This window comes from Empidonax traillii, unplaced genomic scaffold, assembly GCF_003031625.1.
Source record: "Empidonax traillii isolate 1590-97213 ecotype Southwest subspecies unplaced genomic scaffold, ASM303162v1 scaffold624:size695616, whole genome shotgun sequence".
Classification (NCBI taxonomy): Eukaryota; Metazoa; Chordata; class Aves; order Passeriformes; family Tyrannidae; genus Empidonax; species Empidonax traillii.
This window is the reverse complement of record NW_020955817.1, coordinates 46,824-73,214: the sequence shown is the minus strand read 5'-3', so window position 1 is coordinate 73,214 and position 26,391 is coordinate 46,824. Positions and strand designations below refer to the sequence as shown.

The window sequence follows — 26,391 nt, the reverse complement described above, 5'->3', positions numbered from 1 at the left end:
CTCTGGTTTCCTGCAGCAAAGGCTTCAGCTGCTGACTTTGATCCTGAATTCCTTGGACTTGTATATTAAATGATTATAAACTGCACTTAACTGTGAATCAGCTCACCTGGTTTAAACTGAGGTGTTTAACTCTCTTCTCTAGGCTCTGTTTTGGATATTATCAAGCACATCGTGGCCAAAGGAGAACACAAGACTGGTGTCCTGGATGAACCCTGTATAGCCACAATCCTTAAGGAGGTGCTGGAGGGGCTGGACTACCTTCATAAAAACGGGCAAATCCACAGGTATTTTACATTTTTCTCACCCTTGTCATAAAATGTTCCTGAAACAGAGTGGCTGAGCACACAGAGTCTTATCCCACAACTCACCATGTGAGCCTGAAGAGAGGAAAGTAAAAGTGGGAGCTTAATCAAAGTGCAGAATTCGAAATTCTATAGTCTATATACTACATCTCTGTGCTATGACTAGGCCAAATTTGGGTAAACTTTGGGCTACTGAAAATTCTGACACAGAAATTCTCATTCCAAATGTCAACAGCCAGCTGCAAAGTGTGGTTGTTGGAGCTGGGAAACTTCAACTGGTTTTGTTTTCTTGCTGAGCTGCAGATCACCAAGGGCACTGCATAAGCAGTGCTGAGCAGTTTAATAAGGAGCCCTTCAAGCCCTGATTTTTTTTTTTTTAAGGTTAACTGCAAGATCAACATAATGAAATTTGATTTTGAGTGATTTCATTGAAAAAAGAAAATGGGAAAAAAAAATTCAAGAAAAAAACTTCTGTAGGCAAAGCCCAGTTAACTAATGGCCTGTGATTTGACGGATCACTGAAATGTGAGGGTTTCTCTGCTGCTCCCTTGTTTGGGAGATACTTTTAAATCATATTTTCCTCTTCCCCAGTGTCAAGGTGTGGTGTAGTTCAGGAAGAGAAGATGCTAAGTCAGTCTGTTCTGCGTTAAAAAGACTGAGATTTTCAATACCAAATATGTGCTGAAAATAGAATATACTGCTTGTGGGTAATATTCACCATCCCAGCCACAGGCTGCTGCTGGAACAGCCGCTTCTTTCTTGGGAATTTTGTGAGCTTGGCTGTCTTCTGGTACAATGCCATTACAAGCATTGCTGCTGCTGTGCTGGAGTAAGTTTCTGTCCTCTTATAGCTGCACGAGAAGTTACTTTTTGCCAAAATTCTGTTTATTTAGAAAACCCAGTAAGTATTTATCTGATATTTATAATCAAACTGACTGGCTTTTGTAGGTTATTTTGGTTTGAAAAAGGAAAAAAATGCAACTCATTGAGGTGGAGTTTTTCCCCCCCCGAAAGAAGTGTCAAATTTCATTTTCCAGTCTCCATTAAAACCCTTCAACAAGAACCATTGTCTTGACTGAAGACAGTTTTGATTTCATAGCTGGTTGCTTTACTTTTGGTTTTTAGAGGTAATACTTCAGGCAGCTCTGGGAATTCAGAGAAAAGTGATAAACCAACTTACTTGCCAAGTACTTGGTAACTTTTCACTGTACCATAAGTAATCGATAGAACCGTGTCCATCTGTGACTCGCACTTGGTTTGCTTGGCTGGTTTAGTTCATCTTCTGGTCTAGTGAAATTGAAATATATCTGTTAAAGCAGCAGTAACCTGTTAAATTTCAGTTTTTCTGAAGGTATCACATAACGTTTTCTGTACTGAAAAGAGTAGTGGTTCTCCATTTGGCTGGCTGGATTGGAAAAGCAAAACCAGTAAATGTGGTAAAGATTAGAGGGAATATATTCATGTGTGTGGTGTGGGGTTGTTTTTTTTTTACCGCTCTCAGCAAAAATACCACGTTCACAAAGTTCAAACTGCTTGGCCTGAAGAAAATGTGATTCACATTGAATCATTTGGAAGTGAACTGGACCAAACCTGCTGTGACCACTCTCATCTTGCCGGTTGAAGCATCTTGCCCATATTTAGGGAACTTCAGCAGAGAAATCAAAGCTGTGTCACTGATGCAGCTCAAGGTTGTGGTTGTGCATCAGCTGCTTTGCATGTGTTGCATCTCTGTGTTTTGGGGCTGCTCCAGCAATTGTGTAGTATTTTATCAGGGAAAAGCATTTGGATTACCTCACTGTGTCGGGCACAGTGGTCTGGAGAATTTGGAGAAGCGGGATACAGAAGGAAAGTTGTGAGGTTTCCTGTCTGGGTTTTAAGTGCTGACTGAAAGTGAGCTGACATGCCTTTGAGGGATGAAACATGTTTCCTTAATGGAGTTCGTCCTGCTGTGTTCCGTTCTATCCAGATGTGTGTGAGCTGCTGAGGAAAACACAGCTTCAAGATGTAGCACAGATGGGACCTTTCCTCATCCATAGGAATATCTGTATGGTTTTCCCATTTTGCTTAATGCTAGGTGTCATAATATTGGTCATGCCTGATGGGAAAGGCAGGTGGAAATCTTACAGCCATGCCAGAGATGCTCCGAGAGGAAGTGTTTAAAATAACGAAACCTCAGTCCCCTGGGTCAGCTTAAAGTATCTGGCTCCAAAGGAAACCACATCAGGTGATGGCTGAACTGCTGTATCGTGTCTGCAATGTGGGGCAGCTGTGCTTGGGGTGAACTTGAGGCCAGGGCAAGATCAGCTGTGAAGGATCAAAACTGAAGGGCTTTGGCCAGACCTGGAAGATCCAACTCGAAGCAAGCAGCAGTCCAGCAGAGCAAAATGTTCAGCTGGTTGCACTAAACATCCCATCTCTGTTCATGTTACACCTGGGAGAAAACAACTTGATAAAATTAGAGACGTTAGTGTGAGTGAGTGACTGTAATTAGCACATCCAGAGATGGACAGCCAGGGTGGTGGCAAAGCCCAAAGGATGAATAGCGGGACCCAAACGGGATTTTGTGGGCGCTGCTGACCTGAAGTGGGGCCATAAATCACTGGTGAGATCAGAGAACATATGTCTGACAGCAGAGCTGTTTGATACTTCTGAATTATTCATCGTCTTAAACGGGTAAATGAAGTTAACACGTGAAGAACTGGCTTAATGGAACTCTGCTGCTGAATCTTACTCTGCATAAGCCCGCCTTGAACTTAGTGCCACTTCCAATTAAGGTTTGGGGAACTGGGTTGGCGTGGAAGTGTAAATCCCTGCTTTGGACAGGAGAGGAGTTTGACTGTATTCTCTAGAGGAGATTAGAAAGCCAAATATCTAGTGAAGGCTTAAATTATAATTCTTTTTTTGTTTACTTTCCTAATTAACAGCCAGAGCAAGCCCGAGACTTGAATAGGCACCATTGTTCAGCAACAAATGCTGAAGTCTCCCACATTTGCCCGAAGTGATGATTTTTTTGCTTTCATCTTCCAAGGGCTGTTGGGAAGTGTCTTGAGGCCTTGTGGGAAAGACAGAGGAGAAGGCAAAATCAGTTTTATTTTCATGAAACAGTCTGTACCAAGGTAACGATTACGAATGGTGCCCATCTTCCTGCAGAATCACCGCTGCCTCCATATCACAGAGTTAGCACTCCCTGCCTTCCCTGCCTCGTGCCCATCCCTGGCCATCTCTCCTGTGCCAGCTGCTGCTGCTGTCCCCGTTGTGGCTTCCTGCGTAGCACCGTGATCCCAATGAGGATCTGAAATCCCAGTGATCCGGCTCATGTTGAGTGAGTTAAGTACCTGGGCAGCAGCCAGTGTGCTGGGGACGGAGGAAGCCTGTGGATGAAGCTGTCCTGCAGGAATCTGCTCAGGCACAGTTTTTTTTTATGGAAGTCGAGCAAGACTGACGTGCTGTGAGGGGTCGATGCCGGGCTAATCTTGTCTGGGTGACACTCAGGGTATGTTGTACCTCTTCCCCATTTGGACTCTGATTCCTCTGCGTATTTGGGGATTAGCAGGAGTTTGATGAATGACTTAGAAATAAAACTAAAGGAAAACCAACCCAAGAGGTTTTATTGCTTAAAAAGATTTATTGGAGGGAAGTTCAAGGCTTTTTCAGGTGGTGCTCCGTATGGCAGGCTGACAAATGAATCATGCTGATTAACTGTTACAAGGTCTCTCTGTCTTTCTCCCTATTTTTATCTCAGAGCTTATCTTCTGTTCATGATTAGCTGTTGTGTAACTGAATATTTTAGTTAGTCCAGGTGAAATGATACGCTGCTCAAATATAACCAGATTCTCCTATTGCAGCACAATAAATGTGATACTTGCCTGCTTTTTTTGTAAAAACAAAAAAGCCTGGGAAGTGGTTTCAGGTTGCATGCACTCGAAATATTGGCATGGCAGCAGTCCAGCTCTTAGTTTGTTCGCTGCTTCTTACAGGGTGAGAGGTGCAGAAGAACATTTGATATGCTGAGTTAGATCAACCTGTGCTGCCATACAGAATGTTTTGGGGGTTTTTTGGTGGCTTTTGAAAATCAAGAGTGTGGGAAGCAGGGTTCTAAGGCAGCTGTTTCAATGTTCCTTTGAAGAAGAACCTGGAAACAATATTCTTGCTGTGTTTTTGTGCCATCTATATTCACTTATTGTTTGGACCTTAGGATGGTTTTGACAGAGGATCAAAGTTTGATTGTTTGCCTCTTTACCTAAATTAAGAGTAAATAACTTCTGAAAAAAGGACATGAGCACATCCCCAAGACTTGTGTGGGGGCTTTTGCAAGAGTGCTGCTCCAGGAGCGAGTTTTGTATTTAAGATGAAGGAGCTGATGGATGTATTTCGGCAGAACTTGGCTGTCCTACAGGATTCAAGCTTAATTTTCGTGTAGCTGATTAATGCATTGATAGCTGTGCTGGCAGGTCTTGTGGTTAAACTGGATTCCAATATGCCTCTGATTATTTTGATGACTGAGATACTGTACTTTTTTGTTTCTGTAGCAATACTGTGGGAGAACTTCAAACCCTTCTCTCCACACTGCTGTAATCTTGCTTGGGGGAGTGCATTTTGGAAGTGAAGTTTGGTAGGGGAGGAATGGATAACAGGTGGAGCCTTTCCACCTCTAATTGCCAGTTTGATTTTAAGTCAGGACATTGGTAATTTGAAAGTTGTTCAGCTGTGGGAAGTGGAATTTTCTTATTCCTAGAGGTGTACTTTGGTCTCTTCTCTTACAGTATGGGAGGGGTAGAAATAACCTCTAGAGCTGGTAGTTAATATAAATTTTGGAGCTTTGATTTGTAAACAGTTCGGTAGTTCATAGAAATATTACTCCTGGGTGTCTCAGTGGGAAGGAGGACAAGATGCTGCTCTGGGTTGTACTGGGTGATTTGTTCCCCCAACAAACACCTTGCTGTGCTGTGTCAAGGGCACAAGGACCACCAGATCCTACTCTCTGTACAGTCACATGGGAGGGTGTTGTGGTGGTTTGGCAAACCAACATGTTCTTCTGGTAGTTGTTTCTTCCACTGCATCATCCAGAAATTCATTGTTTAAAAATAAAAAATAAAAAAAATAAAAAAACCCCAACACTGTGGTTGCGGAGAGAAAATATGAACCAGATGTAAATCCCAAATCTGCAGACAGCCAGAAACAATAACTCCTGTGGAGACAGTTTTCCTCAAAGTGGATAAAGAACAGTCTCTGCTCTGAAGCCTAAAAACCTGGGACTTAAAGCTCTGCTGGTAAATATTGTTGCTGCTGAAATCACAGGGGTGCTGGGGGCCCTGCAGCAGCTCCAGGGGACTCTGTGTTCGCAGGGTGATGTCTGGAGGTGTTGCAATCAAGTGTTTGCCCCCTCGTTTTCTCCTCAGACCCAGGTGCTGCCTCTGAACTTTGTCACTCAGTGTGCTACACTTACTCAAAGCAACTTTGGGGTAGTCCAAGGGAAAACCTACTTTTTGGTAGAAATCCTGTGCATCACATTGAAAGGAGGGGAAGTTTTTAGGTTTTACCCTCTCTGCTGCATGGAGACGTGAAGTGGGAAAAGTACCATGAAAAGCAGGAGATAGAGGTTGGTGATCTCCAAAAGCAGTGGCAGGTTTTGGTCAGTGATCCATGACTGAGTTGCACACTCAACTAAGGTAGTTTCCAGCAGTTCTTGAACTGTCAGGAGCATTTGGATTCAGTGTGTTTCCAGGGGGAATAGTCATCTGCTGTGGGCAGCACTAAATGTATCAGGTGAAAATGTAACAGATTCTTTTAGCTCTCTACTCTGCAAAAACCAAGTGCTGTTCACACGTGTGTAGAACATTGTCTGTGACATCTGTCTCCTGTCACTGCATTTATCTGGTGTACATTAGATCCTAAAAGCTGCATTTTTGGAGATGCCTTAAGCATTTATTCAGATCACTTCATATCTTCTGCTAAAGCATGAGAAAAAAGGGTCACTTGCTAAATTTGTGTGGTAACATATTAAGCACTTGAAAATTTTGTAAGGTTACATCAGAAGTTATTTTTGTGTGTTTACTAAAGCAAATTATATCCTGCCTAGTAGAGTTCTAATAAAACTTTGATGTTAAAAAGTAAAGTTAATACTTCACAAAAGAAAAAGTGAGATAATACCCACACACATTTAGGACAACAAATAGGGAACTGCCACAGAGAAATCTATCACTTAGTGGTAGCCTGGAAAGCATCACCAGTTGAGACTGGGAGTTTAGAGAGCACTGTTTCCGTTGTCCCCATACCCAATTTTATAACTGCTTTCTCCATGTTATAGGAATAACTGGATGAAATATGGAGATCTTTCTTCTTCCTATGCTGGTCATGCATAAAACTGTTGTTTCCTAGATTTTGGAGGAGGAAGTTTTGCTGACAGGGCTCTGGGTGTCTCGAATTTCTCCTCCTGTGTCACGTTGCAGACGTGGCTGAGCAGGAGCTGTGGGTGGCTTTGTAGATAGGGACGGCTCTTGGCTGCCTTGGGGAATTGCCTTGGACCTTGTGTGTGTACAGATATACATACTGCTTCTCCAGAAGAGGGGTGCTTTTTGCCCTTTGGAAATACAGACCTTTTTAAACCACCCTATATAAATTTTTTTTTTTTTTGGCCCTTATTTGATCCAGGTTGGTTCTGTCTTTACTGGAATGACCTTTCGTCTTTCCATCGTGGCAGGGAGATGTGGGAATCACTGATAACCCCATTTCTTCTGCTACCTGCTGCATCTTGTACTCCAGCTGGAGTGATGTTTGTGTGGTAATTTCTGGGAAATTCCAGTTTCTGAGGGCACTAGGACCATGCAGCTGGTGATGTGCATCGCTGGCACTGCCACGCGGAGCAAACCTGCCCCTTTGCGCGTTAAATCACTTGACATGAAATATTGAAACAAGACCACGTTAGAACTTGACTATTTTCCTCTGTTACCAATGACTAAGCCAGGCTGTCCCAAAAATATCTGGCCCTCCAGGGGTAGGAACAGACCTTGTGACTCCACAGCTTGCTCTGTGTGTGTTGCTTTTCATGCAGCAGCTGTTAAAGGATCTTTGTGCCTTGTCCCCACTGCAGTCCTTAGGAAGTAGGGTCAGGAAATGGAAGGGCTGAATAGATGAATTTGTGGAAGAAATCCTGGTACATTTTTAGCTGCTGTTCAATGGTATGAAAACTTGATTTTAAAACCTGCTGGGCAGGGTCCTTTCCTTATACAAGAGAAAAAACCCTAAAGTTCTGACAGACGAGTGGCAACTTTAAAAGTGGCGTGTGAAGTTGGAGATGTAGCTTCTCTCTTGACTGCTGAAGGGTGTCAGAAGCCCTGGCTGATTGGCAAAGCCTCCTTGCCATGATCTACTGTTACAGCAGTGACTTGCATTGGGGTGAAGGTGTGAAGCAACAGAGTCTTTGCTGGAGGAAGTAGTGGGGTTGTGAAGGTTGGTGTGATTAAATCATCCCCATGTTGGGAGGTAAAGCTAAATCCAGTGTTTGTAGCACTTTATTTTCTGTCTTAAAGAGCTGATCTGTCTGAAAACTGTTTTCTAAGGTTTTGAATTTAGCTGGAACAACTTCCCCTCAGTGATGTGCAGGTGAAGTTACTTGAGCACTGATGCTGGGCTGGCTTGGCGATGCATGGGTGGTGGAGTCCAAGGCAGGCAGGATCTGTCCTTGAAGTCACCACCCTTTAACCCTCCTTAGGCTGTAACCACGAGTGAAGTGAAGGAATTAAAGGGAGCGGAAAACATCAAAGGCAAAGTTGGCACAGGAGTGAAAAGTGCAAGTTGGGCGTACTTTGCTGAGATAAAGGGAAGTTGCAGGCGCTGCGATAACGGTGACAGACAGGGACACAGTGAGGGATGTGACACTTCCTAACAGAGACTCACACTGGGTTAGCCCAAGGTCTGCAACTCTTTCTGTACTGCCTCAGCATCTTCCCTGCCCCTGGAGCTGTTCAGACAAGGAGTATGACAGTGAATTTCAGGCAGATCTCCTGCAGATTTCCTTAGTGAGTCGTCCTTTGTCTGAGCTGACATAGCTATTTAACCTCAAAGAAATGCAATTCATGTCATGGTTTCTTGGGCCCCAAACCCTCTACTTAAAGCAGCATTAGAGGGCAAAAAATTAAGAGGGATTGTACCTAGTAAGTGCATCTTGGAGCCTCTTGAAAGGTGTTTTATGATTTAGCTACAATTAAGTGCAATGGGAGATTAATCTCTCATGTAGCCCTTATTGGGGTTTCTGTTTGCCTATGCCAAGAGACAGGATGGAGTTATCTCTCCCAAGAGATCTCTTCACTACACTCAGAGTGATCTGCCTGGATCTTAAGGGTAGGGCATAGAGAAAACAAGTACTTGATGTCCTCTTACAGATCGTTTTGATGGATGCTGACAGTCCTTTCCATTGGGCTTTGTCTACGCGTGACTGTGACAGACTGTGGCTTTGCAAACAGTCACTTCTACCTGCCAAAGCCTTGCTTAAAAAATACAAAAAGAACTTTTTTAATTCCTGGTAACATTGGATTATTCATCTAACTTTCTCCAGCCATTAAAATGACAGTTCAAAAGCTTTTAAGTCTTCCTACCTGTGTAGCCCCCGTGAAGTTGTGCCTTTAAAAATGCTTGTCCCATTTGAGCCCTTGGTGGGGGGGGTAAATCATGAGTTGCCTTGTGCTGCCGGCATTGACCCCCTGCACCGAGGCCCTGGTCTTTCAGCACAGCCCAGCAGCTGACAGAGCAGCTCGGGGAGGGGAGGAGGGAAGCAGCAGTGGCTGTGCTTGCCTGCTCCCGAGCAATAAAGCGTGTCCCTGGGCTGGTCCCCCGCTGTAATTTACGGCAGCCTGGCTGCTGCCGCGGGGCCCGGCTGCCAGTGGCCACGAGGGCCTGCTGAGAGGGCTGTGGATGAGCAGGGATGAAGCAAGCTGTGGACTTGGCCCTCTCCTCCCTCTGCTTATGCCTGGCTCAGCAGGGAGGCTGGAGAGGATTAGGGAAGCTGCTCTGCCAGCTCTCTGCCATTGGAAAACCTTCAAGCTCCGGGAGATGTTCCCGAGGCCGGCTCTGCAGTTAAGTACAGCACAGTAACAGCCAGTAATTGCACCTCACCCAAGAGATTGGGACTTAAAGCTCAACTCTGTCGCATGAAAATATTGGTGCACGCAGCGTCCCTGAGCAGGAGCAGGTTAATGTGTCCAGCGCTTCCAGTGTTGCCTTGAATGCCTTCTCCTGTGTTGTACTGAACTTGCTGACATTTGAGGGTGTAAAAATACTGATCTGCCTGCACGCTCCAAGCCTGGTTTACATTTGGCAGCTCTAAATGGTAAAGCTCTTGCATGTCACCAGCTTTTTATATCTTGGCTTATAAGGCAAAGGGAAGAGGTGACACAGGTAACAGCGTATCATTGAAGGGAAAGGGATGTTTGATGGTAGAGAGAGGATAGTGCTCATTTGGTGTATAATGTCACAGATTGCTTCATGTTTAACTCTATATAAAGATATTGTCCAGGGAGCATTTTCTGCATTACTCAGAACAACATCAGCTCCAGCAATTGGTTGCATTCAGCATAAATATTTTGAGTTCTTCATTACCATTACCAGAAAATAGTAATTGTTGCATCTTGCACCTTCTCTTTTTTTAAATTAAACTTGGCAGGACCAACCACTCCTTCCTCATGCCAAATTATGCACTGTGGAGCTCAGTCCATGAAATTTTATTGTTGCAGTTGATGTAAATTGCGTCTAATGGGCAGATGACTCATGGCTGTGCTGACAGCCAGCTTTGCATCCTAAAGGCATATGCCAGCAGGTTGGAAGCATAGGCAGAATAAACAGGGTTTATCTCTGTTTTCCCTTTCTGGGATAGTTTTCTTCCCAGTGCTGGCCTGCAGAGCTCCTGGGATGCCACTCTTTGCTCGGGTCCCTTGTACTGTGGCTGCAGTGGCCTTAACAAAGCACTGTATGTTGGTGCCAAGGATTGAGGGCTGTGGGTGAGGGCAGATCTGATCATTAAGCAGGATTTCAAGGACTCATGTAGGCTTTCTATACTGGGAACAAGCCATCAAGGTACAGTTCCTTTGGTTGCCCCCTCCCACCCCACTGAGAATTAATTTGTGGAGGATGTGGGAACACAGCACTCAAAACTGGAGGCCATCATCTCATTACCTTCCTGTGCTCCCAAGTCTCCCGTAGCTGGAAGCGTGGTTGTTTGTGATGTTGTTGTCGGGATCAGATTTGGTTATACAGCACTGTGTATGCCTGTGGCCCAGCCCCACCCTGAAGGCATTAATGTGATGTAACTGGTACATTAGTGGGAAGCTAAACCAGTTTGGGATGCTGGTGAGGAGGGATTTCTGCCCTACTGCAAAACCTCTCAAGGCTGATGTGGAGAATCCAGCTTTGCACTGGAGCGAGTCCAAACCCCTCTTCCCACTCTGGTTGTGAAGTACAAGGTAAATAAAAACATGATTGTTATTTTGTGGAAGGGCTTCTGAAGGCTTTAGAAGAAGGGAAGGTGACAGCTACAGAGCAGGAATGTCCAGAACTACCGTAGCATTTGTTAAGCTACCGACAAGAAAGTTTACTCCAGCCTTCTGTAACTTCATTTAAAACACGGTATAATTACTGTTTATGCTAAAGCCTAAAGCTGCTTCCTGTTTCCAGTGTAGTAATTGTGCCAGAGGCACACCATTTATTCCCAGTGTATCAGCCCAGGATATGGTCATTACCACATTAATAGGAAGTACCTTCAAATTGTTATCCTTGGCAATAACTGTATCCTGGAGTAACAAACTTCTTGCCATTCAGCGTTCGAGTTTATGAGTATCTCCTGAGGAGAATAAACAGGAAAGCACTTGCCCTCTCTCCCCTGCCCCGTTGCTTTAAATGCAATTAATTAATCTTAAAGTTGATTTTAGAATCTACTGCTTCGAAGATACTGCCGGTGCACCAATATGTGCTAAAGGAAGGGGTTTGTGCTCTCCCAGTGTTATGGTGTTATGTATAGACTGGGCTGAGGAGTGGGAAAGCTGGAAGTTGCCTCTATGGTACAGTAACTCCAGAATGGAATTGGTGTCCCCAAACATCTGGGTGCCCCATCAGTTCTGCTGCTCCAGGGTGGAGTGCACCAGGCTAGGGTGAGTAATGCCCTTTGCAGAGGGCTGGTCACTGTGAGGAAATGCCACATGAAGTGGTGATTTAATTCTGTGGCTTGACTTGGGTATTTGGCAGTGGCAGTTTCGGCCTCCTGGATTTGGAATTGTGGCAGTGACTTGTTTTAATTTCTTGAACCAGCTTTAAGCATCATATTTACCAACTGTTGTTTCCAACAAGAAAATATGTAAATTTTAATTAATCCAAGCTGAAGTTAAAAAGGAAACAAGCCTCTGCATTGGTGGGGGAGGTTAAGGGACTGGAGTCCTTTGGCTCTTTTTTCCTATGGGATTCAATCTAAGTGCTCATTTCACTACTTTTTGCATTCCAAGCCTGTCCAGCTTGCTCTGTTGTGGTGGGATGGTTTGGTGGTATTGAATGTGTCCTGTTTTCTGGCCACTGTTGCTATACCAGTGAAGCCCAATTTGAGGGTTTTTTGTTGTTGTTTTTTTTTTTTTTGCCTCATCCTTAGTTTTGCTTAAAAACTTCCCTGGCACTTCCTTCACAGCTGAGTATGGTCTGCTCTGGGGGCTGAGTGAGCTCTGCATGCTGTCGTGCCAGAGGGGAGGTTTGGAAAGGCCCCACAATGCTGCAAGGTCCAGCTTACTGGGGAAGTGCTCCAGCATCCTGGGCTGCCCAGGACTACAGATGGAAGAGGAAATTACTCTTACTCCAGTAAGAGAAATTATAACTTCACCTCAGTGCATCCTATTCCTTTTCCTATAACCTGGAACTGGCAGGCAGCTCTGAAAGGCCCTTGTGCATATCCTGGCTGTTGCAGGAGAATCAGCTGCGGATAAACATTTCCAGTAGGATTGGAGAGTTTCCTGAACACCTCGTGTTCCTTCTGAATTAGTGCTGGTGCACAGGGGGATTCCTGGAGATGGCTGTGCCTGTGCCAAGCACATTTCACACCGTGCAAGCCAGTTCCTCACCTAGGAAGCAACAGACTTGGGCACTGCACTCCAGTGTCTCCACACGCTTATGCTGTCAAATCCCAAAGGCATCATCTGCCTAACTATTGGCAGGGAGCTCTTCCATTCCTCCCTTTTACTGACTGTGAATGTTTCGTGGGAGTGCAGGGGTCAGTCAGGTTTGGATCTCTCACGACAATTAGCTCTGCAGCTCCAGTTGTATTGGATTTCACCAGAGGATGCTGAGGGGGGGAGCACAGCTACATGCTTAATTGGGTGTTTAATCCCCTCAGGGCCTTTGTCTCTTTGAGAGTCTCCATTGAGTGCAGTGCTAATGCTGTCTGGTCTCCAATTGCCGCAGCTGTTAATTGCAGGAAGAAAACAAAATAATGTTTCTTGGATGGAAAGTCAGCTCCTCGATTCTGTCATGTCATAGAACTTCCGAGTTTCCATGTAGGTCTATCCAGCTGCTAGCAGGAGGTGTACATTTGACAGGACTCGAAATACTTGGTTGAAGGGTCAAGGTGCTGTCAGCTGCAGTTTGCTGTTCATCTTCAGTGGGACTGTCTTACGGACTGTTTTGTTCCACTCTGTGCTGGGGGAAAGCTTTGCCATGCCAATATCCTAGGCTGGGTATTGGGAAGAGTGTGATAAATGCTAATGCTGGAGAGGATGTGTTTAAAATTATCCTGGCCTGGAACTGGCAGTGGCCCAGCCTCCTCTTGAGAAGAGCAAAGCCAGGAAGGAGTTGATTTCCAGGGCCTGACCGGGCTTCTTTGGCCGGACCATCAAGCCAGTTCTGTTCTCATGATGCACAAGGGAGGAGGGAAAAAATAGCTTTTGACTTTTTTCTCCATATGAAAGGATTTGGAATACTTGTCAAAGGCAGTGGAGGGGAAATTTGCTTCTTTTGGTGTTGTTTTCCTCTTTTTGCTCCATGTCTGTATGGGTTCCAGGGCAGTGCAGGTTTAGCAGCAGTGCTGGTGAACTCAAGTGTCAACTATAAAGATGCTTCTCTTGGCTGGGTGTGGGGAGCAGCCTATGAAAACAAACTGGAAAACTTCAAAGTGTTTGGAGTGAATGTAGCATTCCCTCAAAGATGGGGAAGTGCTGCTGTAAACCTAAAAACTTGGAGTTTTTTTTTGTCTAGGAAGAGGGCAGTACAAAACTTTCATAGCACATGCTAGATGTTCTTGTGTGTTCATTTTGACTTTAGTAAAAAAAAAATTCAAGGAGAATTTTTCACTAAAGCTGAGGCTTCACAGCACTATAAATCATACAAAAACTGCTTAGTGTCTGTCTATGAAGTTACAGTTGATGTTAAGACCCTACTATTTCTGCACAATTAGAGGCAGGAGGTGCTAATGCAAGAAACAAAATATAAGAAATAATAACTGTTTTGTGTATTTTTGTTGGTTGAAGGAAAGATTTAATGGCTTCCACTTATTGTTGTTTTATCTTTCTGCAGGGACGTGAAAGCAGGAAATATTCTTCTTGGAGAAGATGGCTCAGTGCAAATCGCAGGTAACTTTCCTGGTAGCTCTGAGTAAACTTTAGGCATAACTGCATATCCAAAGAAATTATTTAATGATCAAGGAGAGATCTACAAAAAAAGTGTTGGCCTCAAAAAGCCCCACAGTTCTTAAAACAAACAAACAAAACCAACAACACCAAAAACCCCAACAATAAACAAACCACAAACCAAACCAAGAAAACAACTCAGAATTCATTACATCTTGTTATCTTAAAATACTCTTATTTGGAACAATGACAACAAGCAGGAATAAATCATTTGACTGTCAAGTGCTCAGAATCAATAGATCAGATAAAATTCTTGGCACAAGCTAGTCAGATTTTTAACTCAGCAGATTTATAGGCTTGGAAGTGGAGTGCACAGACCTCGCTGATTTATCATCAGTGTGTAAGGTGGTTTTCCAAAGGGCTGTGGCAAAGGGTGGATTGATTTGTCAGAAGGAAATGGGTATATCTGATAGTAAAGGTCCCTTAGAATCTTGCCAGAAAGATCTGCTGGTCACACTGCTCGTGTGGCTGTTCCCTGGTGTGCTCCAGTTGAACTGGGTGGCAAAGGGGGTGTTTAACTGGCTGCCCTCACCCAGCCCACCCTGGAGTGAGCGGGAAGTCTTGGAAGCAGTCATGCACGCTTAGGGATAGGGGAACCCCTTAAGACAGTTGTTTTAGCTAATACAGATGTGCCTGGAGTTGTGTGTTGTAGTCAGGGTTGTCATGAGCTGCAGCAACACAGGTGTGTTGGAAACAGTCCTTGGTGTGTCTGTGGAAAAGGGTGCTGTGGGGTGTGTTTTGCCCCCCCAATCCCACTCTGATATTTTCTTTCATACGTGTTCCTACAGACTTCCCTCTTCTTTTCAGAAACCAAGAATCACACCCCATCCTTGGAAGCATTCATTAAGACAGACAAGATTTTTGGAGAGTACATTTAGAACCTGTGATATTTGTTTTTCCTCCTCTTCCCAGGGTGCTGTTTTCCTGCACTGAGTACAGTTCTTCTCCAACTGCCCTTTCTCTCAGGACTCCGTTCTTCCCGTGGATCTTGCTGTGCTTTTCCAGGCCCTGGGCCACCTCTAGCTGGAGGGCAGTGCCTGTTGCATTTTTTTATTCCTTTGGAATATCTATGCCTGGCTTTGCATCTTGGAATGAAAGCTGTAGATTTTCCAGCAGGAAGCAGAACATGTTGCAAAGTGGTTTTTATAGGTAGCTCTCCCCTCTCTTCAGAGGACAATAATCCCTTTTACAGCACATAACACCCATTTCTGTGTATAACCTGAAGTTGCTTTGTTTTCCTTTTTAAGTCTCCCAGTACCCTTAAAGCCTGCTGTTATATTTCTAATGAGGTGTAAATAATTAATCTGTGTGGCAGCTGATGGAACGTAGGGAGTGGTTTCTAAAGTGCTCAGAGGAGCAAACTTTTTACAGTAAAATCCTAGATTTTTTTTTTTAAATAATGGGGCTTGGATTTGTAATTGCGTGGAGCTTTAGATTCTGTTTTGGGAGAGGCTGCAAATAGCTGTTATTCTGAGTGTTTCTGCCAGCCTAGAGAAAGCTGCTCGTGTTTCTCTTCTGCAAGGGTGCCAGGGCTTGGCCTTTTTTTTATACTAAGTCTCACTGGTAATAGGTACCTGTTCGTGTATTTTTTTCTGCTGAATAATTTTTAGTTGATAAGTAACTTAAAGGTTGATTGGTCTTAACTGTATGAATTCCAAAGGATTTGTTTTGTCTGTAATCTGTACATGCTCCCCTAGACTGAACTACTGGTGGTTTGTATGTGCAACATTTAAATGATGAAATCCACCCCTCAGCCTATCCTGTGAAAGCAGCACTGGGAGATGTGCAAAGTTCCCTCTTTACAAACTCTTCCTTTGAACGTGCAGAAGGTCCAGCTCTGTGACTTTTCATCAGCCACAGCAGGGCCACTAAACTCAACCAAGGTCAGCGAGTTCACCCAGTGGCAGGAAGCACTTTCGTTTCTGTGGAGGCAGCTGATGACTTGAAAGAAACGAAAATAAATTAATGAATAATAGAGAAGAACCTGACCTGGTCAGAACACGAGAATTTTGTTTCTGTGGGAATTTCTGACACTTAAGCTTCCTTTCCTCCTGACCCAGGATGAAATAGCAAAATTTCTCGCAAATTCTTTTGGGAAGAAAAAATGCTGGAAGCAAACCAATCCCAATAAAATGGGATTTGTTTCAGCGAGATCAAAGCACTTGCCTTTGACAATCATATTAATGCATATTATGAATAATTCTGTTGATTGAGTGCTTCAGTTCTGAGCCGAGTGACATCACTGCGTTCCCATGAAACAAACATGTTTAAGTTTCGTTGGAAAGTTACACCAGAAGGAAAAAACTGAAAAGATGATCAGCTGTGGAATGAAGCCTGAGGGTCAGAGTGAATGGGGCACCTCCCTGCAAGGAGCTGGTTTGGTGTACATGAAAAATTTAAATAATGTAGCAGGGAAGAATGGCTTCCATTCTTTTATAATGACTTCTTTCCCTCTTGCCATTCCTCAATCCAAACTGCCTGTGAAGAATTGTTAAGAAGATCTTATTCAATGTTTGGCCTTTGCAACCTTGTGTTCCTGTGTGTTTCCTACTGCTTGACACGATTCCTGCTTCTTGTCTCAGAAGAAATGTAATTCTTAAATGTAAATGAGGAGTGTACATCTCAAACTGGAAATCCTTTGAGGAAAAGAACAAAGTGCTTTCAGGGTTTAGAAAAAAATGCTCATCCCTGTAATGGAGGAAACCTCACTGCTGGGCTGTACCTTCACAATGGATCAGTGAAGTTAATTACTGGAAACTTTCACTGTGGTAGAATTCGTGGCAGGAATTTTGCTGCAGGATTCTACAGTTCTAACCAGTGAAAATTAAAGCCTCCTTCTTTGATTTGGGCCATGCAATTCTGTTAAGGCTGAACAGAAAAAGCAGCTTGATGAAAGTGTGTCAGACATTTCTCAGGTTCTGTTTGCAGCTCTGAATTGGTGGTTGTGCATCCGGTGTGAAAGCTGCTGGGGGAGCAGGTGAAGAGGTGGAGGAGAAATCTGTGAACTCGGGGGCATTTGCTGGGAGTGGGAATTCTAAAAATTCCTCTAATGGCCCGCACAAATTCCCAGCTTGAAACTCCTCCCCAAGTCTTGGGACTTGGTATTTTTACTCATGGCTCTATTTTTAACTCTGTAGCTCCTTTTGCTTTCAAAATGTGCATCCACTGAACCAAGGAGAAAATTGTCTTTAATAGACCCAGCTGACCAGCAAGAAGTAAACTCAGTTAGTTTGTTTCTGTGCTAACACTTTATTCTTTTTCTTCAAGGGCACCAGCTTGGGCTTGAGGCTTGGCACGGAGTTTTCAGAGCCTGTTACAATTCAGTGTCGCTTTCTGAGTTTGAAGTGTTTTCCTGCACACTGAATTAATCTGTCTTCTGGAGAGAGCAGGACTGTTTCCCAGATACCATTGTTCTGGGCTGTGGTTGCAATGTAAATTGAGATAGCCACGTTCTTTTGTGCTCCAGCCTCTCCATGGCAGTTATTTCTTTTAATCAGGGCATAAAACCTCCGTGCCCTGGCATTTATTGGCTCCCTGGAGTCTAAAAGCTGTACGGTAAAAGCACTCTTGTCAACGTAAACTGCATCAGCAGCAATATTGCTGCATAGGCCAGGAGATGACTTCTCACAGCAAGCAAGGCTTAGCATTTGTCAGTTTACTTAACTTTGCAGGCCCTGTAAATTATTGTGAAATGAAGTGAGCATCTTGATAGATCGGAAAGGGATGGGGAGAGGTTGAGGGGAAACTCTCCCAGGGTGCACAAGACTTGCTCAGTATGAGCCACACTCCAACCATGGCACGATATCAGCATCCTACTGAGTCAGAATACAGAATAAATCTTATTTTTCTCCTTGATTTTGTCAGCTGGGATATTAAATAATGCTGTTGCCCACTCCTCTGTGATTGAATGTGATGATAGAAGAGCCTGCTGAGGGCTGAGAGCACACATCCCTCCACGGGTGGGATTTTTTGGTTGCAGAGTATCTCCAGGATTTGAAAGCAGGGAGTTATTAACGCGCACTCCGAGAGGTGCCCGGAGCGCCTGCCATGGCCCGGGATGGCCGCGCTGCCAAGCGGCTGAAGTAGATTGAGATTTCACAAAGTTGTTCAGGACTTGCTAATTGATCCTGGGCAAATTGCCCGACCCCTCTCGCTTTATCTATTTATAAAATGGGGATAGTTAAGGCCAGGCAAAACTTGTGTAACTGAATTTGTGTAACTTTCCACAAATCCATGCCAGCTTGTCACCGGTTCGCTGTGTTCCTGACTGCTCTTAATTCATTGTACCAAAATAGCGCTCTACATAAACATCGAGCTATGGTGCAGGCAGTGTCGTTCCCCACTTTCCCTTAGGAAACTCTAACTTTGGGAGATTAAGTGGCTCTAAGAAGGGGCAAGGCACAAATCTAACTTGGGGGAGGGAAGTGTCGATTGCAGCCGGTGTTGTATCACGGACACCAGGATCTTCTTCTCCCTTTCAGAAGAAAGGCCAGAAGTATTTTTCTCTGTGGCTGGTGGAGATTTTTAGTGCCTCTCCTGCAGCAGCATGATGGGAAGTAACTTTTCTTTGAGTCACTTGTACTATCTGTGTTTCCTGAAGAGATGTTGCACTGTTTTGTTGTTGAAATCACTTCTCCAAGGGCAGTGGGAGGCTTCACCCAGCCCAGGCTTTGTCATCCTGAAGTTGCTTTGTGCAGTAGGAGAACAAGTGTGTATTTACGGATCCAATGCCACTGTGCATCCACACAGACTTTAAAAGGAAAAAAGCTTTTGATTTTTGTTCTCCACTCACCTTCCTTTTCTCTGGTGTCCAATCACCTACTGCTTTCTCAGCACAAAATTGCTGTTTGCCACGGCCTTCCTCCTTTTCCTGCCAGGTTTAGTTATCTTCAGTGCTCTAAAAGCTGTAAGGTTTGCAGGAAAACACTTAACTACAACTGCAGATATTTTCTGATGGAGAACAGCTGAACAAGAAGGAAAGCGAGTGGTAACAAAACCACTTAGTGCTGTCTTCTGAAATACTTTTTAAATGCAGCTCTGACTGGTTTGAAGTCTGGTCTCAAGCTCTGCCAGGGGAGGTTTAGGTTGGATATTAGGAAGAAATTCTTTACGGAGAGGGTAATCAGGTATTGGAATGGGCTGCCCTGGGAGGTGGTGGATTCTCTGTCCCTGGAGGTGTTTAAGAAGAGACTGGATGTGGCACTGAGTGCCATGGTCTAGTAACTGTGGTGGTGTTGGATCAAGGGCTTGACTTGATGATCTCAGAGGTCCTTTCCAACCCATCTGATTCTATGATTCTAAGTCAAGATTGGATTATTCAGTTGTTCAGCCCCTGTTGAAGTTAGGAACTGCTTTAGGGTCTGATCCAAACCCACCAGACTCTGGAGGAGCCCTTCTGATATCAGCAGGCTTTTGTCCTGGTTCTTAGTGCACATTCCTCTTGTCTTTCCCTTCTGTGTACCTTGTAGGCAGCTTCATGCAGTAGCTTTTTAGGATTAAGGTAATGTTACAATATGAGATGGCCAAGGAGAGATGATTTTAAAAAAAAGACTTCTAGATTTGGGTAGAGCAATACATATTGTGGTAGAAATGTGTCTTCCTGTGGTAAAACACATTGTGATGTGGTCCTGCCACAGCATTCTTGGATTGGTGAGTTGTTCAGATGGAGTGTTTCCTCTCAGCTTTTACATTTCTTGAGTGGCCAGAGTAGTTTTCAAGTTTGATAACTTGGATACCTTAATAAGCAGGAATTGTTGCCTAATACCGTGCTTTTTCAAATGCTGGTCTGCAACTTCGTTGCTACTGCAGAGTGTCCTGTAGGGTACGTGGTTTGAAACGTGATATTTCTACTGAAAAAGACAACATTTGCCATATTTTTTGCAGAGTCTGCATCAGCAGAATTGACATTCCCATCCTGGACTGATTTTACTGTGATATGAGAGTCTGGAGATACATATATATAGATATAGATATGTTTTTCTTTTTTTTTTTTTTTTTTTTTTTAAGAAGTCTTTGGTTTATATCACTGAAACAGCTCCAGCAGATGAATATTTTCTACACTGCTGCAGAAAAAAGATTTAAAAAAAAGATCCTTCCACTTTCACTCAGACACCCTGGAGATGTTATTTGCTAACAGACTGCTGGAAGTCTGCAGTATTTGGGCTCCTTTAGGATATCTGACAGTCGGTGGATCCCCAGCAGTGGTGGTTACTGGTATTGCAAGCCAGGTCCAAGCGTTTCCAATTCCTCCCTGTTTCTGGTGATTCAGTCCTTTCCATAGTGAACCAATATAAACTATGAGCTGCCAAGGAAGAGCACAAATGTAAACACTTCTGAGCTCTCTTGAATTTCATGGCTTTTCCCATTTTCTGGAGTTAAATTCACTTGCAATAACCTAGTTCTGTTTGAGAACTGAGGCTGAGAATTGTACCAACTGCTCAGAAGTAAGAGCTGAACCCGAACTTGTGGTTAGGATTGTATTTTATTGCTTTGTAGATATTTCTTGAGAGCAGGCACATTCTTAATAACTGGGGCTTGGATAAAGTTAGTAAGGTGACATTTGAGAAGATGGTCTTAAAGTTATTCCTTACAGCAGAGTAGCACAGGCTGGTTGAACCTGTTTTAGCCCACTGGAAATGAGGGAAATTGATTGGGAAAACATTGAATAAATCAACCATGTAATGAAATAAACTTTAATTCCATTTAAGCTTTTTGCTGACCTCAGATGGCAGATGTAGGGGCCCAGTTTCCATCTGGAATTTATAAACCCATGTTTGATGTGAGATGTGGTGAATATTGTTTAAAGGACTTGTGTTTTTACTGCTGGAATGCTTTTTGCTTTGAATGGCATTTCCTTTCCCCTCAAAATGACTGCATGGAAACTTGAGGTAAGATAATACATGCGAGTTCAAATACAGCACATCACAATAAAATACTGATGGCACTTGGACGAGTTTCTGTTGGTATTATCTTATTTAAAAGAACTTTTAATTGCTCTTGTGTTTAGAACAATAGATCTTGCGAGACTTCCTGTAATAAGCAGTAAAAGACAAATAACTTGAATCTTTCAGGAAGCTCCTTCAGTTTCTGAGAAAAGCAAGGATAGTGGATACTCACATGGAAGATCTCAAAGCAAAATCAGTGTTGCAGAAAGTATTTCCAGAAAAATAGGAGTTACAGTGCTGATGGGACAAAGAATCCATCTAGGAGTGCTAAAACTTCAAGGTTAGAAGGAAGCCAAGATGCCTCTGGGAACAGGGAAGAGAACAGGGCAGCACATCTCTAAAGCTGCATCCTAATGATGTGATAGACCTTGGCTAGTGGTGGTTTTAGCCCAGTGATTGCTGTGAAGCTTCCTACAGTGTCACCTTGCAGTAACCATGTCCAGTAACTTCAGTGAGCACTGAGTCCCTGGCCTTGGAAGTCTCTAACTGAAGTGAGCTGGAAGCTTCCTGAGTGACGATTTCAGTGGTGTTTCTCAAACATTGAAAGTCTGATGAGAAAGGACTCATTACACTGCTGGTGTGATGCAGAGGGGAGGCTTGGGACTGTCCTCACAGGCACAGCATTATTTACAAGTTGTAAAGAATGATCTTTTCTTGCAGTTGATGCCTCACTTTAACATCCTTAAGCCATGGAGTAGCTCTGGCTCCTCTGGCCACAGAGGGAAAGGCTTTTGCATTTGCAGTTAACTGTGAGCAGAGTTGCAAGGATTTTCAAACCAGTTGTGGTCAATAATATTCTGGGTTTATGTGAAAGAGCCCTGGAATTTCAGAGACTTGCACTCCAAGCCTGTCATCAGCCTTAAAATTGGCATTCAAGATTTGATTGCTTTTAGTGTGTTTTAAAAAAAGAAGTGTGTGTGGATAAAGTTGAGTTATGGAGAGTGGCCCATTGCAGGCCTATAATTTAGTAATATATAAGCAGTGTAGTTTGGAGAAAATTGGGAAGAAATACTTCCACAGTTCTGTGTTTACAGTTTCCCCATCACATGATTTTATTTTTTATTCTCAAGTGCCATCCTCTTCTGAATGACTTGACTGCCAAATCTTTTGTAATGCTCTTCTCTCAACAAACATACTGTATCCCATAGCTATCCCTGCACACTGCTGGTAACAGATCCTGTTTTCCATTTAATTCTTAATTGCAAAAGACATCAGGGTTACCTTTCACAGCATAGTTTTCACATAAGAGTGATTTACCTGAAGAAATACAATTACCAGTGAGTGCAAAGGGCATCCCTGAGCATCCTTCAGGTTGTGAAAGATGTTCCAGGTGGGGGTGATGCTGTGCAGGGTGTGAACACTTGTCTGTGGGGCTTGCCTGGGATGGTTGGGCTGGCTGGGGACATGTGAATTAATACTGCTGTGTCACCAGGAACTAGTTCAAGCTCCTGTTAAAGGAGCATTTGGGCCATGGGAGATTATCAAGCAAAGCATGTTCTGGTAATAAATCATCGAGAATAAGGAGCTGACACCTCATCTGCAGTGTGCAGTTAGGACAGTTAGATGTTATCAAGTAACCTTTTATGCTCCCACCTTCCTTGCTGGGAATGTTACCAGGAGGGTCAGTTCTCATTATGAATGTATGCAAATTAAATAAACTCTGGCTGGCAGGGGCAGGTTTGTCCAGCAGCAGGTCTGCTGGGGGGGCACAGGCAGGCTCTAATGTGGCCAGTGGGCTGTAATGGAAAGTGGAATTTTCCTCTCTGCCGGCCAGGGCTGAAAGCTCTGCTGTCCCCAGGAGCTGAATGGCCAAGTGCTGAATAGCAGTTCATGTACCAGCACTCTTTGCTAACTGTTGATCACTCGTCCTTTATTAGGAAACTCCTCATGCGTGACTGCATGGTCTGGTACTTAATAGGTGGCTGGGAATAGGAGGGGAAAGAGGGGACAGCCCTTCAGTTTGCTCAGGATGTGTTCTTAATAAATTCTTATTAAATTCTTCTTTTTGTTTTCTTTTCAGACTTTGGCGTGAGCGCGTTCCTGGCCACTGGTGGTGACATTACCAGGAATAAAGTCAGGAAAACTTTTGTGGGCACACCTTGCTGGATGGCACCAGAAGTTATGGAGCAGGTGAATTGTTTTTTCCTCAGTCCTCTGAGCTGATCTGCACCTGGAATTCCCTGTTATCAGCAGTAGCTATATTTGCTTCAAACTAAGATGATAATTTGGCATCCTGTAAGCTTTTCCTAAAACCACAGGATTTTCTTCAGTTTGCCTGCTGCAGACAGGCTTGTACTGGGGAATACTAATTGTTCAGTAGATTTTTGCCCAATTGCTTCTGCTCAGGCTCCTGCTAAAGGTGAGATTGAGACAGCTCAGCTGTTGCATAAAGAAGATTAACCTGCCCCTCCCTCTTGCATAAATGTGAGGTAGAACATAAATAGTTTCACATGTGGTAAATATGCACCTATACAGCTCAGTAACGTGCTCTTCTGCATTTGCAAACATGAATTTAGGGTAGTTAATTGGGGTGTGTCAAAGAGGGGAGTTATCACTGGAAAATAACGTGCAGTTGACTTTATTCAGGTATTTAGCTTCTCTTGCCTTGTGAGTGTGCAGGCTGTAAAGGCTGAGGAATGATTGCATTTCCCCCTTCCTCCACTGCTCTTTTGACTTGCTAAAAGATGTCTTAGGTCTTCCCCCTGGGGGTGTCACTTGTTGTCCTCCTTTGCTTCTGGACTAAACTCAGAAGCATTGTCTGTGTGACTTCTGGTGAAGGCCACCTGGGAACTCTTTACTGTAAAATATCATCGCCCGTTTCTGAGCAAGATCCACAAACAAAATTACACCTCAGTCCTGACAGGGCATTTGCAGTAGGTGTTGATGGCATGGATGTTCAGTGTCATAGGCATTCTGAAAACTACCCCTTATTCCCTTAAAATCAGTTTGACAGAGGGCTGGACTCAGGGTTTTTGACAGATGTGCTAAGCAGAAATATAACAGGCTATAAATGTTTTTCTTTTTTTCCCTCCAATTTTTTTTATACAAAAATATTTTGGGAAAACATTGTTTTATTAAAGTAAACCCACCTTGTTACTTTTCTCCTTACTGTTGTTCACAATAAAATATTTTGAAGCTTAAGAGGAACTTGAATGAGATCCCCATGTGTATATCTATAAAATGAAATGGAGGTAAGACCGTGGTAGCACTTTAATGCATCTTTTCCTATATCTAAAACTTCTTGAGGAATGGAGGTAACTTTGGAGTAGCTTAAATGTATTATTGATTAAAGGCTTTTTCAGTGTTTGGCCTTTCCAGTGGCTCCCCATGGTGGCACTGAGGGGCCGGTGCTGCAACATCCTCAGAGTGTAAGTCTAACACTGCAGAATAAAGACACACTTCCCAGGTCAGGATCTGTCTTTGCAAATTTGATTCTGAACTGCTTCACTGTCGTATTATTCTGGATTTTTTAATTTAATGTTGATTTAAAATTAAATAAAAAGTGAGTATTTGGTGTTTCCAAAGGCAGATCAGTGATGTCCCTTGATATCCTGTCTGTTGTGTCCTGCAGTGCTGCGGCACCTACTGATGCTACTCCAGCCTCTTTGCAGGTGCAGTCCTCAGGACAAAATGGAAAAAAATCCTAAGGAGTGAGCTGAAAAGGGGAAATAAAGGTTTCAGTGACAAAGTGGGGGCTGGTCCCCCACAAATATATCTCCAAAGGAGGCAGGTTGTCTAGGGAGGGCAGTACCTCCATCAAGGCTGTGCACATCTAACTGGATGCAAATATCAGATGTTAAAGCAATATTTTGGATGCTGATGTGAAATCCTTCAGTGTCCACTAGATCATCTTGCTGCCTTCCAGCAGGTGTCACCCTGAGCCACTAGATCCAACTGGGAAAAGGGACAAAGGACTGCTGTAGGTTAGCAGCCTTAGATATGTCTATCTAAGCTGCCTTAGATATGTCGATATTATCAACCCAACTGCACCCGGTTTGCTTCAGCATCATTAATTTCCTTTACTGTGTTAATACGTGATGGCCCAGCGTTGTCTTTTAATGTATGTTCACTTGACAGATTTATGGCAAACAAAAATTGATGAGAAAAATAGATGTTGATATAAACTAACTGCAGGGTGGTGACTCATGTATTGGACACATGTCAAGATGAACTGCTGCAGGCAGTTTTTAACTTGATAGTTTTCATTTGCAAGCAGGATTAAGTGAAATAATTCAAAACCCCACACACAGTTAAAATCCCATTGGGGAATGGGGTTTTGTGCAGTGTATTGATGTGCTGCAAGAGTCACTGAAAGATACAGCTAAGAAATGTCCAAAAGTTATTCTTAAAACCTAAAAATAGTGTGAGGGGAAAAAAAACCCTACCCTTACAGCATATTTCTTCTTGCCATGTGCTCTTTTAAATTAAGCTACATATCTGTGCTTGTTTAGTTAACTGACTTGAAACCTGTTCAAAATCATTGCACCCATAAACTGAGGCACTGCAAAAAAAAACGTTTCAGATGTTTAAGCCTCATGAAAGTGATACTTACAGTGTTGGAGGCATTAGTGCAAGATATAAATTCATGTTGCTGTAATAAATTTCAGTTCAGCTATCGTATTACATGACAAATAGTGCAGGAGGGTTTTTTGTTTGTTTGCCAGAATTAGAGATTATCCTAAAGGTAGTTTGTCGGAATGTTGTTTGGTTTCCTCACAATGAGCGTCTGTCTTAAGCTTGTTAGGTTAGCTGAGCACAATGTCCCTGTTAGCTTTGCTCTGATTCAGTTCTCATTTTTCCATAGTCTAGTGAGAAGGAATACAAACCATCCTGAGCAACCAAAACGCTTTGATTTTCGTGGCTGCTCTTGAAGTTAGTACATAATGTCTCTCCCCTGCAGCGGAGAAAGCAAGTGCCAAAATATTACCTAATAATAATGAGGAAGTAACTGCTTTGGCATATGAAATATTTTTTCCTGTGCAGGAGGGGAAGTAAATGCTATAAATTTTCCTGAACGAGCCTGTGTTTAATGTCAAGTGCAGAAGCTACTGTTAATTAGTGGAGGGAAATATTAGTCTGCAGGCAGGAGCAAGGGGCTTCCACTGGGCTGGTGAGTCCTGGAGTTCCAGGATGGAGCATGTTTGCAGTCAGATTGATTAAGCGGCTGACTAAAAGTGTAGTGAGCCATGTGTCCCGAGGGGTAACAGCCCATCTATTAACTAGGAGACTTTCATTATGCTGTTTAATGACTCTCTGTGTCTTTGTGTAGAAGTCAGAGCCTGGTTTAACCCAGTGCCCCTTTATGTTCTGCACGTGTAGAGGTTTACAGCAGAGCAGTCCTAGTTGTATAGTCCACAACCATGATTTTCACCAGACTGCCACTTCTAAAACAGCTCCTCAAGGTACAAGCAGCTGGGGGAGAGGAGGGAGAAAGCCTTCCTTCCATCTCTGTGGTGCTAGTCTCTCCAAATTTGAGGGGAACAGAAGGAAAGGGTG

General features: G+C 43.5%; 1 protein-coding gene across 3 annotated transcripts in view; it reads left to right on the top strand.

Moving 5' to 3' along the window:
* OXSR1 (oxidative stress responsive kinase 1) overlaps nucleotides 1-26,391 on the top strand; it is an 88,043-nt gene that overhangs the window by 39,755 nt on the left and 21,897 nt on the right. For all 3 annotated transcript variants that reach the window (XR_003572879.1, XM_027898801.1, XM_027898802.1), the window contains exons 4-6: nucleotides 143-284; nucleotides 13,839-13,894; nucleotides 22,916-23,025. Coding sequence is in view for 2 of the 3 variants with exons in the window: in XM_027898801.1 (XP_027754602.1) it covers nucleotides 143-284; nucleotides 13,839-13,894; nucleotides 22,916-23,025 (308 nt within the window). In the remaining variant the exon portion in view is untranslated. The remainder of the gene's footprint in view (nucleotides 1-142; nucleotides 285-13,838; nucleotides 13,895-22,915; nucleotides 23,026-26,391) is intronic.